At 42.6% G+C, this 21025-nt stretch overlaps 1 protein-coding gene across 1 annotated transcript in view; it reads left to right on the plus strand.

The window, feature by feature from the left end:
• Nucleotides 1-238: 238 nt before the first annotated feature.
• Nucleotides 239-21025, plus strand: part of LOC138788326 (EP-cadherin-like) — a 38114-nt gene continuing 17327 nt past the window's right edge. The window contains exons 1-2 of the mRNA XM_069966085.1: nt 239-385; nt 1241-1346. Coding sequence (XP_069822186.1) covers nt 323-385; nt 1241-1346 — 169 coding nt within the window. The 5' untranslated portion in view covers nt 239-322. The remainder of the gene's footprint in view (nt 386-1240; nt 1347-21025) is intronic.

A 21025-nucleotide genomic window follows, 5' to 3' on the forward strand; every position in this document is an offset into this window, starting at 1 on the left:
AGATCCTGTAGGTGTGAACGCACCCTCAAGAAAGAAATGACTGAGGTTCGGGAGACAAGAAGTAACACATCTCCCCACAGGACTCCGGCACAGCCGCGCCATTCCAGCTCTCAGTAACATCCCCAGGTCACGTGGTCCTCACACCCAGGGGCGGGCTGAAGTTCCAGGGAGGTGACTGACGTGCATTCTACCCAATGGGACCTCTCACCTGCCTACGTCACCCTCGTCCGGGCTCACCTGGACTTGATTCAGAGTTAAAGCGAGCAAAAGCGGGGCGGGTGTGTTACACGCTGAGAGGGGCTGCGTGCGGGCTCGGACACACATGGGGGGCCACAAGTTACTCTTCCCGGCTTTTTGCCTATGGACTTTACTGTGCACTTTGCAGGTAGGTTCTCGCTTTTCTGTTTTTCATATGTGTTCGGGCGTGTGTGTGTTGAGCTGGGAGCCGGCAGATGTCTCACACGCGTTGTTGGGGGTTATTGTTCCTGTACAGTTTATGTTCTGTCCCGGCACACGGGCGGAGGGGCTTGCGGCTGTCCCGGCACACGGGCGGAGGGGCTTGCGGCTGTCCCGGCACACGGGCGGAGGGGCTTGCGGCTGTCCCGGCACACGGGCGGAGGGGCTTGCGGCTGTCCCGGCACACGGGCGGAGGGGCTTGCGGCTGTCCCGGCACACGGGCGGAGGGGCTTGCGGCTGTCCCGGCACACGGGCGGAGGGGCTTGCGGCTGTCCCGGCACACGGGCGGAGGGGCTTGCGGCTGTCCCGGCACACGGGCGGAGGGGCTTGCGGCTGTCCCGGCGGGTCTGACCTGTGTGTTTTCCCCATCCATGTCACCTTCTTGGTATATATTGTATGTAGCATGTTCTTATACTAATGTGTGAATGATGCCTTAATAAAGAAGGAATGGGATTGCTTTATTACTGCAGATGGGGGAATGCACACTGGGCAGATCTTGGGTGGACATTCAGAGTGGATCTGCTGCAGATAACAGGACCATCAAAGTGGATGGGATTTCTCTTCTCTCAACTGAAATGGACCTGCAGCTTGTCAATGTTATGGCTTTTCCCCATTGGAAAAATCTGTGGTTGTTATAGCTCCTGAGTTTTAGCGAGAATCTATCTAGTGTACATTAACTCCAAATGCCATCTAAAACTATAGGTCCTATTTATATTATGTCATAAACCAGTGGGTTTTTTTCTTCTGTTATATAATCTCAATCTTTCTTCCTGCCACTTTCTAGGTGCTGAGTGCCAGCTCTTCAGCATGTCAGTCTGGCTTTTCTTCACCCAAGTATACATTTTCTGTGGACCGCAGGGAAGTAAAGAAGGACAAGAAGCTCGGAACAGGTAAGCTACAGTGGCCTATGGCCAAGTTCTATTCTAGTGTAGCATCCCTGTTCTGTATAAGGGACACCCCACACTCTCACTGACCTTGCTCTGTCTGCTTGGTGCCCCCTCCCCCATTCTACTCCCTCCTTTGATTCTTTACTAAGTGTTAATTTTTAGCCAAGCCCTGGAAGCTAATACTACAAAGTACTGGGCCATGAAGCAGTTAATAATGGTTTTATGTTGGGGCTGGTTCTCTGATGTTGCAACATGTTAACTCCTTTCTTACCTTACAAGTTGTTTTGTACTCCCCTTTGAAATGCTGTCTTTTCCTTGTGATGTGCTACTATTAGTAGCATGGGCTCAAGTCTCCTTTGTAGCCTTTAATAATTCAGAGGTAAACCTTCAAGGTTTAGTACTTATTGCACTTCTGCTATTCAGTTGGATGGGTTTGGCTTATGTGCAGATCTTTGTGGCATTTTTTTTTATACTGGAAACCCTTCTAGCGATTTTTAGTGTGCCATACAAAGTATTTACTAATCTTCCTACTATGAGCCTTGGACGTAATTAGACATTGACCCGTGTCCAGCCTGTTGGAGTTTATGGCCTCCAACATGCAGATCCATGTGTTTTGTTTTCTCTATAGGTTTTTAGTAATTTCCTTCCATATTTCAAGTACAAGATATATTACTTGAGCGACTTAAGATTCAGCCCAAGGGGGTTATTGATGGTCTACTTGTAGTGTGCAAATTTCTTGTAGTACAGTACTGTTCTATAGTATGTGTTTGATATGGTCAATGCAGAATATTGTACCTTGACTTGTGTGAAATAAACGTTGAGAATGTTTGTTTGAAACATTGAACTGAAGCATTCTGGGTTGTCCCCCCCCCCCCCACCTCACCGGTGCCTGTAAGGCATCACAACCTGCATGGATCACACCCATCCCCCTCCGCATCTCCTTGCATACCAAGGCTCGGGTTACCTGTGAGGCCTTTCTTATGCTCTCCTTCCTTTATAAACAGATGTTTTGTCACCTAGTTTCTGTTGTGTCTTATTTCCCTGCCTGATACTCTATCCTCCTGCAGCTTACAGGTTGTGACATCCGGTATTGGCTTCTGGTGTGTTTAATATAAATAAAATGGAATTCCAAAGAGTCTTGGCTACATTCCTTTATTATGTGCTGAGGGGTCTCTGGCCTTGTGAGCTGTCTGCACAGGCCTTATCTTATCATTCTGTGAGAATGTAATATGTTTTATTATGGGTGGTGACCTTCTGTACATAGCACAGAATTGCCAATTGTATGCAAAAGCTAGTACTATGTTAGGTATTGCTGCAAATAATCAATGTTATCATATAGCAAATATAGTAATCGCACAAAGTATATTCAGCTGGTTTTATAGTAGTGCTGACTAAACTGTTTAGTTTTTAGATCTTTAATAGCTGCCTCCTATAAATCTGCCTACCCAGACTGTAAAGGCCCTATTCCACCAACAGATCTGACGACAGAATATCTGCCAAAGATTTGAAGCCAAACCCAGGAACAGACTATAATCAGAGAACCAATCATAAAGAAATGACTGGATTTCTCCTCTTTTCAAATCCACTCCTGGTTTTGGCTTTAAATCTTTGGCAGATAATCTGTCGTCAGATCTGTTGGTGGAATAGGGCCTTAACTGTCCACTTTAAAGGTGTTTACCAATTACTGGCCCTTTTGAGAGCCACCATGGAGTATGGCAACCTAGTGGTGTGGTACATAACTACTCGATACTCCAACCTGTGGCTCTGCATGTTTTGGCCAAATGCATCGGTTCAGTAAAATGCCTAGCTTGTCAATATTGATCTCGAAGATAATGTGTGCATGGTTACTTTAACAATAACGGGTGCTCTTTACTAGCTTATCCTATTGGGAAGACCATTTTAAGGCTATGTTCCCATACAGTATTTTGCTACCAAAACCAGAAATGGTGGCCATCCCCTCAATTTCAACAGTGTGTAAACATAGCCTTTCTGTGTTTTCTATCCACTCCTGGTTTTTGTTGCAAAATACTGTGTGGGAACATAGCCTTAGCGTGGCTTCACATGGCGAAGTCCGCTTTGGATCCCTTGTCAGATATTTTGAATGAGAAGACATGCTTACAGCGGGATGTAATTCCCGCTGCGAGTATGTATTCTCATAGAAAAGGGACAAGGGATCTGCAGTGTAAAATCTGATGCGGTACCTGTGAAGCCACCCTTAAGCTGCAAGAAGTGATTGTCTATAGAAAAATCCAAAAAAACTGCATTCCAGTTTAACACTTTAGGTTAGGACAGTGTTTATGCACTTCACAATCTATGAACTAAAGTAATGCAAATTTCACAAAAAACTATTGCTTGGAATTTTTACTTTTTTTTACTCTATGCTTTAGTATGCTCACACTTCAAAGGCTGCCATTTATCCGCCAACCTGAAAAAATCTTTGTAATTTTGTGTTTTAGTTCTGATAGTTGCGGGCCTTCACCAGGATGCTATTCTGTTAATTAATCCCAACCCCCCCAGACCGTCATCCTGTTGGTGTAAATAGCTCATGGTGGTGGTCATTAGCCTGGCCTGTAAGCTGTCTGTTTGTACAGGACTTGTTAATGCATCTGACTGTATCTGAAACTCAAGTGAAACTCCATTTATTTTTTTTTCTAGTCTTTAATCTTCTTGTGCTTTAACAAAAGGGTTATTGTTCATCTTGGCCAGGTGCATGAGCAGTTCAGTGTAACAAACACCTCCTGAACCCGTAGGCTGCACATCTTAAATTATATTGTTTGTCATATCACTTGGGGAGCAAGGCGAAAGCAGTCTTATTCTTAGTACTGGCTTCAAAGCCCAGAGGGTAACTTCCCACCGAAAATATGCGTGTTTAGCTATTTAATAACTCCTATGTAATCTCAGTAAGTTTAAAGAACTGAAATATTGTATGCAAAGTAAGAGCCTCATTCAAAATTGTTTTTTGCCTGTTCCTGTTTTCAAGGTCATTTATCAAGACATGTACACAGGAAAATCAGGTTGGATAGCTCCTATTTATGCCCTGTGGTGTCTGTGCTCACTGGCCAAATAAAGGTGATGAGAGTAAAACTTTCTTCCCCAAGCTGTATCAAATGGTCTGTATCAAGGTCAATTTGACTCTTGCAAGACTGACGGCCTTTCCTTTAGAAATCATTAAATTATAAGATGATTAATCTCTTGACCGTGCCTTGCATCCCTTTTTCTTTGCTCTAGATCTATGATAGCTGTTTTCACACTTTAACATGGTCTGAAATACTTCTATAGGTTGGTCATTCTCAGTGACAAATTTTAGCCCCGTACAGGGATGGTACCTGTAATTTCACAGTTCAAAGTTGCAGTTGTGACACACAAGCTTGTAGTGTTAATTTTTTTTGACTGTCCTATAGCTGACACATTACCCTCCTTTTGTCACAAAACCAGATAGTCAATTTCATTAAAGAGGTTATCCAGTGTCTTGATTTATTTTTTTTCCCCTATATGAAATCCTCTTAGGCCTCATTACCATGAACAGTAGTTTTTCAGGATAGAGAGATCTTTTTTTTTTTCTTTTACAAAACACTTGTGCATCCTTGATCTGTTAGTGTTTTTTTTTTTTTTTTCTCGTCTCATGGTGTCCCATTTGCAGTCAGTCACTTCTGAGACTAACGGCCATATTACACCAACAGATTATCTGATAGATTTTTTAAGCCAAAACTAGGAATGGATTTGAAAAGGAGAAATCTGTCTTTCCTTTATTACATGTTCTGTTTATAGTCTGTTCCTGGCTTTGGCTCAAAAAAATAAATAAAAATCTGTTGGTGTAATAGGGTCCTAACTCGTCTGCAATCATTGTCACTTACCAAAACATGAGAATGCAGTGACTGGCTGAGTGGGCTGTCACTCACAAGATGAGCTAGGGTCCTATTAGACTAAGCTATATTTAGTAATACTCTCTAGTTTGAGATTATTTATCATTAGCCTGAAATCGTTCACCATATTACACAGAACCATAATTACCATCAGTACTATGGTCATTTGCGCCATCTACTACCAGCAAATAAAGGGACGATGTGGAATTAGGGCCCATTTACACAGATTATCTGCCAAAGATTTGAAGCCAAAGCCAGAAATGGATTTGAAAAGAGGAAGAATCTCTGGCTTTCCTTTATGACCTGTTGCCTGTTTAGGGTACTATTACACCAACAGATCTGACGACAGATTATCTGCCAAAGATTTGAAGCCAAACCCCGGAACAGACTATAAACAGAGAACAGGTCATAAAGGAAAGGCTGAGATTTCTCCTCTTTTTAAATCCACTCCGGGGTTTGGCTTCAAATCTTTGGCAGATAATCTGTCAGATAATCTTACTGTGTAAATGGACTCTTAGGGTGGTATTACACGAAGCGATTATCGTTCGAATAATCGTTCAATCGGTCGTATTTGAACGATTATCTTTAAGTGTAATAGTAGACAACGATTAAACGACGAACGATTGGTCGCTGGTCGTTTAATAGGTTTTGAATCTATTTTTATCGTTTGTCTTTTACACATCGTTCGCACATCGTTCGTTTGAATAAGATGTCGTTAGCCGTTCCCTGTTCATTCGCAAATTGAAAGGGGAGTGTTCTTGAATTTTGTTGCTCCAATATAACCGATAATCTTTCCGTGTAGTAAAACGAACGATTATTAGGCAACCGCTATTGCGATCGTTGGAGATCGTTTATCGTTAATCGTTAATTGAAAAAAATCGCTTCGTGTAATACCACCCTTACACTGAACGATTAGTGAACTATTAGCGAATGAATGTGGAATCGCAGCAAATTAACTATGATTTTTAAATAAAAGATTAACTTTTTTTTTTTTTTTTTGCTGGTCGTTTTGCTTGTTGGCTACATTTTTATGAAAGAATTGTTTAAATTCCAACAGTGTAACAATAATAGGGCTCTTAGTCTCAATAGTGACAGCGGCTGCAGTCAAGGGGAACACCCGGGGAGCGCAGAGGTAATCATAAGATGTTTTTTTTATTCTAATAGAGCAGCATTATATTAAATATTTTCTATAAAATACAACCCCTTTAACTTCTATGATAGTGTTCTCGGCATGCTTTGTGACCTGTGCAGGACAGTGGAGGAGGTGGCTTGCTGTGACTATTGCCTATTGTTAGGCTATGTTCTCCAATTCATTTATTTATTAGCTGTAATTTACTTGGACCCCTAATCTGCACTCAGAATTGTAGTGGATCTCAGCAGTGAAGGCTGACTGTTAATTAACATATATCAAATGACAGTAACCATTTAAGGTTCAGAAAATGGTCCAAAGCCTGAATGGGCTTCCAGCTTTATAATAGCTGTTGCCTTTTCTACTGTTCATGGTAATTTGTGCTTTTTAAATGTAATTTTGTGATGCATTATACAGGTGAAACACTTTTGTTTAATTGAGAGAACTTGTTAAACAAGTTTGTTTAACCTGTAGATCATTTTTCTGCTGACACATTCCCTTTTAATGATCTCGTGAAAAAAGATGAGTTGACTTTTTACATTATTGGTGACCCGTTCCCCAGGACTTATCGAAACATCTCCCCTCTAGGTTATGTTCTGTATCTAAGGAGCTTTCTCCTTTTGCCTACTAGTATTTTATGTCTTTTAGATGTAGCTGGAGAGTTCTGCATCAGCTTTTTGTGCTATTTTTCTTGCTGCTGTCCTAAAGAGGCCAATTGATTATCTGCAGTTCTGATGCGTGGTTAATGTTATGTTGTGGTTGTGTGCTTGTTTGTCTGGCATCTAAGTGCTCTGCACAGGTCCGGAGGTATTGTAATGGACTGTAAACCCGGCTCCTAATCGAATTCAAACATATTTTTCCTTCATATGTTGATTTAAATGGCTTATTGCTGCTGTGTAAGTTGTTCTGAGGAATACCCTGTCTCTTTAATGTGCGTGCTTGTTAAAAATTGAGTGCATCACTTGCTTTGTCTTCTGTCCAGGCTTTTTTTTTTTTAAATTCCCTCTTCCCTGCTTGTTTTATGTTGCGTGCAATGTCTTTGTTGGCAGAGCATTGAAAACTGCACCCCGCCCCCATCCCTACGGCTTCACCTGTTCAAATACGCTCCTCCTCCTCCCCTCAAGGAAGCACTGTCAGGTATCAGCGTTGTTACTACTCCTACAACAGTCTCTTCTCCATGTCTGTCTTGTGTGCATCAATGGTGATGGTCTACACTTTACAACCATCTGTATTCATTTAGATCACAAATGATGGGGGAGTTTTTGATGGGTGTCCGTAATGGTCAGCTTGGCATAGTCAATAAGACCAGCCTCCTAAGATGACTTCATAAAGCTTAGAGGGTAAAGACAGTGGGTATACCTTTCTTGTGGCAGTATTTTAATTCCCACCTCCTAATATATCCTCTACAGAACAGGCTTGGACCCATCAGTCTTGCTGCTCAGTCCTCCTGCATTGATCAGTCATTGCATGTCCAATTGGTAATGGTAGAATACACTTTGGGGTGGTACACCTTTCTAAAGTTTGGTTTTATTTTGCATTGAACATCTGAAAGGTATCACTGCCTCTATGAGCTAATGTAGCATTGCAGTTGCTGGCAGATTCCCCATAACTTATAGTAACCGGTCACTGTATTGTATTGTCGTGGCTTGGGTGTCTTTAGGTAATCTCTTAGTTGTATAGGTAGGTTTACTCTTTGGGTCTCTTGGATAAAGTGGAGACTATATTGGGTACACCACAGCCTGTATTGTGTGTGTGTGTGTGTGTGTGGTGTTTTTTTTTTTTTTTTTTTTTTTTTTTTTTTTTTTTTTAGGGAAGGGTTTTACCATGTTTGTAGAAAGCTGGTGCAGGTAACCAGTGCTGGTCAGATGGCTCCAAGCTGTTGGATGTGCAGCTCATCAGGCCATAAATCTGATACGTCACTCTTCTTTTGGCCATTATTTTCTTTTGCACTGACTAATGTTGCTGTGTTAGGTCTAATTTGTTTTGACAGTTGGTATTTGTTCTCCATAAACAGTCATTTGGGTCTCATTACAGCTGGTAACCCTGTTCTGCCTCACCTAAGTGACGCTTGGGCCTGACAGCATCATTACTGCAGGCAAGATGATCTACACTTGGTCTTGGGAAGGTTTTACAGGATTACCATAGACTGCATTAGTGTCGCTGCCCCACCAAGGCATAAATAATGCAGCTCTATGTATTTCCATGTAACTGTGTCGATATACATAATAATTCTCTCTATGTATGTACACGTCAATGCAGATGTCAATAAGGCTGTTATTAATGGGCAGAATCCATTAAGTTATGTATAGCTCCAAGGACCACTTCACATACAGCATATTATAAAAAGATGTTTGTATGTTTAGGGTATAAACCCACACACCGTATACACAGCGTATTTACTGCTGCGATACGCAGCGAATACGCAGCAAAAACGCAACAAATACGCAGCAAAAACGCAGCAGATTAGATCTAAATAACTGAACTCAGCATTAAATCTTCACCATCAAACTGCTGCGTATTTGCTGCGTATTTGTTGCGTATTTGTTGCGTATTTGCTGCGTATACGGTGTGTGGGTTTGTACCCTGAAAAAGATAGTGTTTTTGGAGCTTCTTGGCCCAGAGTTCATGGAAAGGTTGGGGGGTGACTTCCTGTTCAGACTCCAACTAACCGAGGTTAGACAAATCCTTCAGCCTTTCATGACTAGTACCAGCAGTAGATTGTTTACTTTAAAACAGAGTGTTTTGGTATGTTGGCATTTTCTGCATTTATTTTTGCCAAAGCCTGTAGCTTGAGACATAACTCCCAGTGTGTACGCAGCCTAAGGGATCTGCATCATGTGCTAAAATGCAGTTTGCCATGAGTGGGCCTGTGGTAAGGAGTTTTTTTATTTATTTTTTAATCTGTGCAGTCATATGATGAGATGGAGTTTACAAACATATAATGGTCATGAGACTAATTTCAGAATAAATCATGTACTAAAAGAGAGGAACTACTAGTCATGTGAAATCTATACTCTCCCTGAAAATTGTTTTCCTGTTTTTTAGCATATAGAGAAGTATAGCAGCTGCATTCTGTCTAGAAGCTTTGAGTGCAATTATTGGGTTGTAGGATGAAACCTTCATATTCATTGTGTGACTTATTGCCATGGTGCATCACCCATAGTCCAGCCGCACCTTTCCACTGATCTGTGCTTGGATCGTCAGTGATCTAAGTTTGGTTTAATAAATCCCAGCTTGTGCGAGGTGTTGCTACCATAAATGCAACTGTAATATCCTCATGTCAAACCAGTAAGTTTGTCATGGATTGTAGCGATCTGTTTTATCGGCCTTGGGATGCCATCCTAACACCTGAAAGACTAACAGACTGAAAGAGGTCAGTCAGGCTTTTGGAAGTGCTTAAACTTGCTATGGTAGGCTACCATGCATCTTGCCGACTCACAGCCTCCATTGGTAGCCATATGGCCACACTGTTCAGCTATAAAATTGCACTTTCTTTTGAAATAATGGTTAGGCATTGGAGTAGTTTGCTGAAGGCTCCAGTGTTTTATTGATGGACCAAAAGACTAATTGCCAGAGGCTATGAGGTTCAAATGGTTGAGAAAAGCTTCCTGTGGAGACCTTCTGATCTGTAACCTGGGGAATGGTTGCACAGTTACCAGCAGTGTTTTAACCTTGACGTGCCCATTGAGTGTTACAGGAATTATCTACAGACCATGTCTAATTTTGGTTGCAGAAAGCACGATAATGTAATGAAATTGCACAATTCTAGACTACTGTTCTACTGTGGACTTCTATAGTTGATTCTGGAGAAGAAAACCACAAGGATCTGTTTGATCCGTGTAGGTTAATTTTTTCAGCCATTTATTGGTATTAAAGGAAACTCCAGCTTAAGTGTTAGCCTGGGTTATGCAAAGTGCACAGGTGGAGTATGACAAGAGATTCTCTCTGGTTCCTTAATCTTTGAATTGGGTGTCTTCCAGTTTCTGCATTTGTGCATGTACCCTCTCCCCCCTTTCTCTTCTGCTTTGGAATAGCTAACGGATGACCTGCAAGATGCGGCATTTTATAACCCTAACACATTCCGTTCCATGCAGGCAGAGCTTCATTGTTCTGTGTCTTGTGTTCTTATTCTACCATGCTCAAGTTCAGCTAAATGAGCTTCTTGCCACCTACTGAAGCGTGCAAGTTATGTCATCGGCTGACAATATGGAATTTTTCTGCCATCACTGGTTGTGTTAATTCAATCATTTTCTGAATGCTGGATTAATGGATAATCCAGGATCCATAACGTAAGGGTGGGAGGGGTTAAAGCTTAGTTTCTGTGATGTGTGATTCTCCTCTCTGAAGTTGGTCTCCTAACCACAGACTGTTATTTGTCAGACCAAAAGCTTATTTTAGTAGAAAATAAGCATCTGGTATGAACCTTTTTAAGATCTCTTATATTAAGACTTGATTGGGACAGAAATGTTGGTTTGCGTTATCTTTCCCGTAATTCTATTGCTGCAGAGACGCGACAGCTCTGCATAACCCCTCTTCTTTTCCATAGAACTAATTGAAAAGTTAAAAAGCTCTAGAGCCTGCATAGAAGCAGGTTTATGAATATTTAACACCATTTCTTTTCACCTTATCTGTAAGGTTTAAGTGGATGGAAAAAAAACCCCAGACCCCCAGGGCTGGTATCTAGAGACTACCTGTATGTTCATTTTGTAAGTAAGCCGCTCACGTCACCTTCTGCCACTGCCAAATATTATAATATTTATTTATTTTTACACGTTACTAACATAGGGTTATGTGATGGCAGATAAGGTTATTAATGTATAAGGGATTATTACTAAAGGGGAAATTGTTTACGTCTCAATAGGTTTGTTTGTTTGTTTGTTTGTTTGGGTTTTTTTTGTTTTTTTTTGTTTTGTTTTTTTGTTTCGTTCAATCAAGCAATCTTCCCTCTGTCTTGGGCCTGGGCCTGCAATGTAGGAATCTCAAAAGAAAAAAAGTTTAACTCCCATATATTGAGGGTTCACTCTTTTTAATGTTTATAGTAGTGGTGTATCTTTAGTATTTGTTCTTGCACTAAGCGGGCAATACACACATGGTCAGCTAATCCCAACTTTCAGTTCTGTTGGCCAGCCATCTAATTCGTATAGGACCTTCCCACTTGTGGCTGACTTAAAAATGATCATGGGGAGACAGCTCGCGATCTTAAGGACTCTGACCTGACTCTTCCCACTAAATGGAGCAGTAGTTCAGGAGCAGGTCCCCACTCATTCACTGTGGGGGCCAGTAGAAATGGCAGTGTTTTACTTCACACTTTGGCGGCTCCTATAGAGAATGAAGTGTGCATGTTTGATGACCGCTCTGTTCATGGAGAGAATTGTTTTTGATCAGTTATGCCCTATCCAGTTGATGGGTCATAACTTGATTTTGTGGGTTGAGTAATTGACATATCCTTATGGAAGTTCTACTAGATAAGGAACATAGCAGCTTCCAAGAACAGAACCCTGCCTGTCCACAGGTTGTTGTATTGCAGCTCAACTCTATCTATGTGAATGAGCCTGAGTTGCAATATAATGCCCAATTTGTGGTGGGGTGTTTTTTATTTAATTTTTTAGAGGCATGATCACAGTTTTTCTTTACTATACCCAGGGAGTAAAGAGCCAATAGTTTGGAGACAATGAATCATGTCCAGCAGAGGAAAGACCTCCCGCACCTTAATTAGGTGTCCTTTCCAGTTCTTGGTAGGGGTACATTGTTCGGACAACCTGCTCAGTTATTTACTCGGCTTACCTTTTTATGTTTCCTGGCGGCCATTTTTATCTGTGTGCTTAATCTAATGAAACAAGTCTGTCAGCAGGATGTGATCTTTTCACAATGATGTGTGATGTCAGTGGCTGTCTGCCCTGCTGATCTGCCCAGGACAGTGTGTAATTTGTTTTAACTGTTTGTAGGGCCTTGGTTCCCCCCCCCCCTCTTTCCTGGAAACAGTGGGGGAGGATCTCATTGATACCTGGCTTTTATTGACACCTAAAGCCTCTTGTGGTTGTAGTTTTAGGGGGAGATTTATCAAAGGGTGTAAAATTTAGACTGGTGCAAACTGCCCACAGCAACCAATCACAGCTCAGCTTTCCTTTCAGCACTGCCTAAATCTGAGCTGTGATTGGTTGCTGTGGCCAGTTTGCACCAGTTTAAATTTTACACCCTTGATAAATCTCCCCCTTAGTGTTTTTAGTGTAATCTCCCCCTTAGTGTTTTTAGTGTATCAGTCTACAAATATGCTGTGATTGCAGAGCACGGCTTTATTTTAAGCAGTGACCAAAATGTATAACAAGATTGTGCTGTGAACACATGTCCTATTTATTTGGTAGCTCCTGTTGACATTCTGGTACCATGAAGACAGGTTTAGTAGCCTTGGTGCTGTGAGAATGTTCATGGTGGTTTTTTTTTTTTGTGTGCTGTGATGCTGATGTGAACAGAGCCTTAATCTGCATTGTTTGTAATATACTGATAGGTTTTAACTGGAATTGTATCCTTAAAGGTGTAGTGCAGCGCTAAGAAATTATTATTCACAGAATAACACACATTACAAAGTTATAAAACTTTTGTAATGTATGTTGTCTGTTAATCACCCCTTCCCGTGTCATTACCTGATCAGTGTCGCGCATGTCTGCCATCTTGTGCCAATCTTCATCTTCGGACGGACGGACCACTTCGACAGTCCCTAGTGCCGGCCGCCTTCTGCAGAGTCATCAGATGCTCAGCCGCGATTGGCTGAGCAGATCTGTGCTCAGCCAATCGTGGCTGAGCAGCTATGACGCGTCAATCGCGGCTGAGCATCTGATGACTGCAGAAGGCGGCTGGCACTAGGGACGGTCGGAGCAGTTCGGCCGTCCATCCGATGACGTTTGGCACAAGATGGCGGACATGCGCGACACGGTTCAGGTAATGTATAATGCACCAACACTTGGGGTACACGGGGGGGGGGGGGTGGACACAGGGAAGGGGGCGTTTCACAGACATAACACATTACAAAGTTGTATAACTTTGTAATGTGTGTTATTCTGTGAATAATTTCTTAGCGCCGCACTGCCCCTTTATTAGAGTAGTATAATGGTCCTATAAATGGCAACTCCTGATTTGTTACGTAAACCTGACCTTGACTCTGTACTGGCTGTCTGCCTCTAAAACAGTGGTTCCGTTCATTGACTGCATGCAGTAAACTTTGGAAAAAGCTGAGATTTAAAAAAAAACAAGGGCCCAGATTTATCAAAGGGTGTCAAATATACACTGGTATAAACTGCCCACAGCAACCAATCAAAGCCCCACTTTCATTTTACAAGAGCTAAAAGCTAAGCTGTGGTTGGTTGCTGTGGCCAGTTTACACCAGTCTGTATTACACCATTTGATCTCCCCCCAAGGTATACTGCAACATTACATATTGTGCAATAGAAATTCTGCAAGACTAAACAGTGTAAGATTTCAAAGCAAAAAATATGTATAAATCAAAGCAATTTTCAGTATTTTTTTCCTGCTACTTATGGTGATAGGTTCTGTAACACTGGGCACTGGTGTTCCACCCACTCCCAGGGCTTCAGAGGGAAACTGTGGATAAAACCCTTCATTGTTGCCCTGTTTGTTCTGTACTTGGCCTCTGTCACATGTCTACCCTCCGGGAAGTGGTCAGCAGATCTTAGCTGGAAATCTGGATACACATCAAACATCTTACATTTGGTAGAGTGCAGCAGCATAAAAGGAAAAAAAACACCCATTCACACAGGGTAGTCTTGTGTGGCAGTAAATGACAGTCTAATGCATGGGTCTCCAAACTGCGGCCCTCCAGCTGTTGCGAACTACAACTCCCATCATGCCTGGACAGCTAAAGCTTTGGATTTGGCTGTCCAGGCATGATGGGAAATGTAGTTTAGCAACAGCTGGAGGGCCGCAGTTTGGAGACCCATGGGCTAATGTACTGAAAATTCAGAAGACTCCCTGCCATCTATGATCACCTTTTTATAAACTGTTTCATTACAAGCTCCAGACATATTCAAGGTTAGCGTGACTCTTCAGAGTCAGTGCTGCAGTCATTGATTTTATTTATTTTTTTCCCCCCTTCATGGGACAATATGGCTGCAAATGCTCAGACCAGATTTCTTCAGACTTCTCCAAATTAAATTTGTCAGGAGCATGTGGCCAGAGCATGGTAAGTTTCTGTGGTCAAATAAAACTAAAAGCACAGCGCTGCTTCACCACTTCTTCTAAAACTAAATTTCTCACTTGCAATTTAACCAAAAATACCACATCCCCCTTCCATCCATCTATATATATATATATATATATATATATATATATATATATATAATTTTTTTTTTTTTATTTATTTATTTATTTTTTTTTAATGTGGCCTTACTAGTTGTCCATGTGTGCCTGTGGCGGAATTCACTGGTACCCTGCCCCATTCTCCCCATGTCAGTCGACTATAGCAGCTCTTCAGTGTGAAGATCTTTGTGTGTAAGTGTATGCTTTTGCCCATAGCAGCCAATCATAGCTCAACTAAGTAGTTTCCCCCCCTCCTTTTTCTCTTCTGGTTTCAGTTTTTATCAGAGCTAGTGAAAAAATGAAAGGGGGAAAAAAAAAACTTTCAAGCAGGCAGGGGCAAGAAAACAATAAACAAGCCCTACTTCTCCCTGTACCTCCATAACACTGCTTTACACTGGAACCCCACTGGGCTCGCATCTCCTGCTGTAGCAATGTCATGATTCTGATTGCCTGCCCGCTCAGTCAATCGGTGACATGGGTGGGACGCCACTCAAGTCATTGACTTACTGAGCATGCAATCCACCAGCTAGGTCGGGCATTTTCCTGATTCATGACTACATCGGAACTTGGGGGGGGGGGGGGGGGGGGGGGGTGACGTGGACTGATGTGAAGTGAACAAGGAGGGCCTCTGTGCTGAGCCCACACTAATGGCCTTATGGTATGGACTTTCCCCTCCAGCAGATTCTGGTTATATATGTAGTACTTTAAATGTTGTAGGTGTAATGTATTAATACACTAATGGTCTGTTTACACAGAGACCAGGAACAGACTACAGAGAACAGATATAAAGGAAAGACTGATATTTCTTCTCTTCTCAAATCCATTCCTGGCTTTAGCTTCCAAAATCTGTCAGAAATCTGTGTAAATGCACCATTACACATACATAGTGTTACAGCTGATTCATTGTTGCGTAGAAAGGGATTGAACTTGCTCCTAATGGTTTATAAGAAAAAATATGCCCGCTTACTTACAGAAGAGGAACTCTTGGCCACAGGTGGTCTAAGGCTGCATTCACACGTCCCGTAAACTTGTCCATGATGCGCTCCTGTCATCTCTGCTGCTGGGGGGGATCCTTGCCGGGCAGTGCGCGGGGGGGGGGGGTAGGAGGGTTTTACTCTTGTCGCGACACAGATCCTCTGAGTAAGGCCTAATGGTGTTCTGCTGATCTGCGCTTCCATGCTTAACCAGGAAAGCATAGCAACTCCTTAGCTTGTGCCGGCACAAGCTAAGGAGTCGTGTGTGTGTGTGTGTGTGTGTTGGTTGTGAGGGATTGCTTTGGCTGGAACTGCTGAGTTTAGTCGCCTTGGAGGGAGTTGTGATCCCTGCTATTAAGATTCTTTTTCTTCTGATTCATTGGTGGTACTTAACCATATATATGGATGGTGGGAGTGGTCCGGCCTGGCCTAGGCAGGGGTGCAGGCCCTGCGTGGGTGGGGGAGGCGGTGCCCCTGCGTGCCTGGAGGTGGTAGATATTGAATAGTGAGAGGGGGGAGGAGGAGGGGATAGCAGAGACCTCTCAAGTATTGTATGAAGGAGGGGTTGGGTGCCCCGTGGAGTCAACTCCATGGGAGTAATAGGTCTTGTGTATTTCTATAGGGTTTTGGGGATGTTGGTTTTGTGGGGATTTTTCTATCAAGATTCATTGTTAGTGTTGGTTTGGAATTGTCTGACTCTTTATAAAATACAATAAATAAAAGTAAAAAAAAAAAACAGTGCAAGGGACCCAAAAACCTTTGACCTGTTCATTGTTTGTAGTGGTGGTACTGGGCTCCTGCAGATCAACTACACTTTAATGGAAACTGTAAGCCAGCAGCACCACTAAGTGTACAGAGCCAAGGCTCCCATGCACTGAGGGTAGACCAATAGATTTCAGCCATTTTACCCTTACCAGACTAAAGCCAGGAACGTGTAAACTCTTCATTGGCGTGTCCCTTTTTTATGTCTCTTCAAACACAGTCCTTATAGGGTGGAGACCAGTGTAACCAGAGTCTTACCTGCGTGTCCTCTGTCTGATCATCTTCAGTTATGATCTCCACCTTTTGTTTCTGCTGCTAAACTTTTGTGCTGCTTTTACTGTTGTAATTTATGCTGTTACTATGGAGCATTGTGAAGTGTTATAGCCTCCCCTAAGGGAATGCTCTGTAGGCCTGCTGCATGTTTAATATGCTTGGTGCGAATTCATGTCTATACTGGTCGAGAACATGTTCTTTGTACATCAGTTATTCTAGGAGTTTCTTCAGATCTGATGCTTCAGCAGAATTTTTCATTATTCCTTAAAATGGGACAGGCTTGTGCTACACCATGCTGGACAAAGTTCTTACCCAGCTCTGAATGCTTAGGAGACTCTGTTAAAAAAAATAATAAAATCTGACATTTGGGGTTCAACAAAAAGTTTCTCAACCATTGGTTATAGAACCTGTGCATTCCCAGTGGAATATACATTCATAGTATACAAACCTTTCAGTGTGCAGAGCTCTAGCTGTGAACAGCTTCCTCTTGCTTCATGACTTCTTAAACTGCAGAATGCTAGAAGCTGTAGGCTCAACGTAGTCTGTAACCTGTAGCATTGTTTTGATTATTAGTCTAAGCTGGACCAACATAGCTGCCCACTGTTGCACCATTTTAGTCAGATGTGAAAATTGTATTAAAGGGGTTATCCAGTGCTACAAATACATGGCCACTTTCTTTCAGAGACAACACGACTCTTCAGTTCAGGTGCGGTTTGAAATTAAACTCCATTCGCTTCAATGGAACTGAGCAGCAAAACCATGCCCAAACTGGAGACAAGAGTGGGGCTGTCTCTGGAAGAAAGTGGCCATGTTTTTGTAGCTCTGGATAACCCCTTTAACCCTTTGAGGACCAGGCCCAAAATGACCCAATGGGAACGCACAAATTTTGATCTTTGTGCTTTGGTTTTTTCCTCCTCCCCTTCTAAGAGCTCTAGCACTTTCAGTTTTCTATCTACAGGGCGATGTAATGGCTTGCTTGTTACTGGAATAGTTGTACTTTGTAATGGCTTCTTTCATTTTACCATAACATGTATGACGGAATCCCAAATATATTATTTATGAAGATATAAATAGGTGAAATCGTAAAGAATGCAATATGGTAACGTTTGGGGGGTTCCTGTGTCTACGTAATGCACTATATGGTAAAAGCGACATGATACCATTATTCTATAGGTCAGTCCGAACACAACCATATGCAGGTTTACACAGATACTCCTTTTTTGTTTTTTTGGCAATTATTAATAAAGTGGTCCTAATGTGACGCTTATAAGTTTTATTTTTTCACCTACAGGGCTGTATGGGGTGTCATTTTTTCCCGCCATGATCTCTAGTTTTTATTAATGCCGTATTTGTGAAGATCGGACGTTTTGATCACTTTTATTTTTATATATAATGTAACAATCGGTAATCCGTGCACTTTTTTTTTTTTTTTTTTTTTTTTTTTTTTTTTTTTCTCCCTCTTTTCGTCTATGCCATTCATCGTTCGCAATGATGCTTGTTATATTTTAATCGGACAATTAGGCACGCTACGGTATAATTTGTTTTATTTATATAATGGGAAAGGGGGGTGATTTAAACTTTTATTGGGGAGGGGCTTTGGGGTAGTGCGTTAGTGATTTTTTTTTTGGGGGGGGGACTTGTACGTAGTTTCATTTTCTACACTGATCATTGCTTTGCCATAGGCATAGCATTGATCAGTGTTATCGGCGCTCTGCTCATTGAGCCTGCCTCTGCAGGCTCAATGCACAGATCGCCGATTGGACCGCACGGAGGCAGGTGCGAGACCTCCAGTCTGTTTTCCCCGCAGTCACACTGCGGGGGTCCTGATCGGTAAGAGACAGTGGACTCCCCCTGTCACTTACACTTAAACACCGCGCCGTTTAAGGAGTTAATGTCACGCTGCAGCGTGTCATTAACGGCGAAGTGCCGCCTGCCAATTGCAGCCGGCCCCTACCTGCTATGAAGCACGCTCTGCTCTGGAGCACTCTTCTAGCTCAGGATGTACCGGTACGTCCAGGGTCGTCTGGGCACAGACTTCCAGGACGTAACTGTACATTCTAGGTCGTCTAGGGGTTAAACACGCCCCCCTCTATTAAAGGAGAAGTCCGTCCAACACTTATTATTGTATTGCTCCCCAAAAGTTATACAAATCACCAATGTACACTTATTACGGGAAATGCTTATAAAGTGCTGTTTTTGTTTTGTTTTTTTTTCTTCTCCTCCCCCCCCCCCCCCCCCCCCCCCCCCCCCCCCCCTGCACTTACTACTGCATCAAGGCTTCACTTCCTGGATAATGTGATGGCATGACCCGACTCCCAGAGCTGTGCTGGCTGTGGCTGCTGGAGAGGATGATGGCAGAGGGATGCTCAGTGTCCCTCTAGTGCCCTGTGTCCCCCTGCCATCATCCTCTCCAGTAGCCACAGCCCGCACAGCTGAGTCGGGTCGTGACATCAATTTTTTATCCAGGAAGTGAAGCCTTGATGCAGTAGTAAGTGTAGGGGAAAAAGCACTTTAAGCATTTCCTGTAATAAGTGTATATTGATGATTAGTATAACTTTTGGATTGCAATACAATACTTTTAATAAAAAATTTTGCCAGACTTCTCCTTCTCCTAAGCCTCAGGCCATTGTACCCCTTTTATAGATTTTAAAGGGGTTATCCAGCCTGGGGGCACTTTTTTGGGGGGACCGGGGAGGAGGTGGCTGAAATAAAACGTCCACTTACCTCCCCGGTTCCAGCGGCGGGTCCCGCATCATGGTGCTCCGGTTCCCGGCCGCTTCTTGGTGTCTGACGCCGCCCGAGACGCTACGTCTCAGGGCCGCTCAGCCACTCGGTGAAGGAGGCCGGATCAGAGCGGACTTCACACGGATCCTGCCTCCTTCACTGAGTGGCTGAGTGGCCCTGAGACGTAGCGTCTCGGGCGGCGTCAACACCAGGAAGCGCCAAAAAACCCTAAACTTATTCACTTAACAGTGTGTAAGAGAAGCAGTCTGTAAAAGAACCCACAGGGCCTTGTATGTTACCATCTTTTTTTTTTTTTTTTTTTTTTTTTTTAAATATCCTTTTGGTGGGGCTTGGCCCTAAGGGATTATGTTTAGCAGGGTGTTAAAATTCCATTCTTGAATATGTATTTACATGTAGCGTTATAGTAAGCAGCTGCTACATTGGAGTGAGGTCTAGAGTGCTGGGGGTCTTGGGTCACTTGTGGCCCAGCTTTATTCCCTATCCTTCCAGTCATGTGTAAGTGGGTCCTGGATCTTGCATTACATCTGTACAATATGAGGATATGGTGGTGAATTGGAAGATTTATTAAAGCAAACTATCAGCAGGTTTGTGTAAATGAAACTTGCTGATAACCTTCTAGTAGCTCTTTACTTCATGTTGGCAGTGTTTTTCCATGCATCCTGGCATTCTTGGGCATTTTGTTCAAAGATATGCAAATTTCCACATTAGGAGCACCACCACCCCCAGCCCGCCCTGCCCAATAAGCATATTCATAGTATTGGCAGTCGTAACCACCCATGTTCAAGGAAGAGCTCCCCTACAGGACGTGCTGCTTCCGGTGCATACATGGTTACGAGAGCAATTACTATGCATATATGAATAGGGGGTGCTCTGGGTGCCTGAGCAACGGCCACAGTGCTCCTAAAGCTGTAATTTGCATGTCTCTGATCAAAATGCTCTGGTACATAAAAAAAAAACAAAAAAAAACACTGCCAACATGAGGTAAAGAGCAGCCGGGGATATCGGCAAGTTCATTTACACCTGCCTGCTACGGGTCCCCTTTTTAAAGCTTTTAAAATCTTTCACTAGTTTATGCTTCCTTAAATGAAGCCAGCATAAGCTAGTGACATGCTGAAGAGAAGGGTTTATTCATTTTGTTCAGTTCTCCTTACGTGTAGTAGAATGGACACTGTCTGGCTGCTACCTATACACAGAGATTGGCAGTTGTCTACTAGTGTGCAAAAGGGAATGGTGCTCATAAATATGAAGGACTACTAAGCACGCTTGCATAATGGAGAGTATTAGTGTGCAGTGCTCAGTCCTTGTTCTGGAGATCTCTAAATCTGTGGCACAGAATAATGTAAGTTATCATGCTGTTTTAGCTTCTTTCATTAGCTTATGCTACCCTTAGAGCAGCATAAAGCTACTGACAGTCTCTTTTTAAATCAGCTAATTTTGAAAAGATTATACAGATTTACAGAGCATTCTGTGTATGACAGTTTATTTTACTGTATCCTCTGTTCTATAACCTTACCCCCCCCCCCCAGGTCATATCTGTCATAGTGAGGCTCTGTTTAAAATTAAATTAAAAAATAAAATTAAATAAAGAATTGTAAAGGTCTGACAGACTCTGGTGAGGCCAGACTT

This window comes from Dendropsophus ebraccatus, chromosome 4 (assembly GCF_027789765.1).
Source record: "Dendropsophus ebraccatus isolate aDenEbr1 chromosome 4, aDenEbr1.pat, whole genome shotgun sequence".
Classification (NCBI taxonomy): domain Eukaryota; kingdom Metazoa; phylum Chordata; class Amphibia; order Anura; family Hylidae; genus Dendropsophus; species Dendropsophus ebraccatus.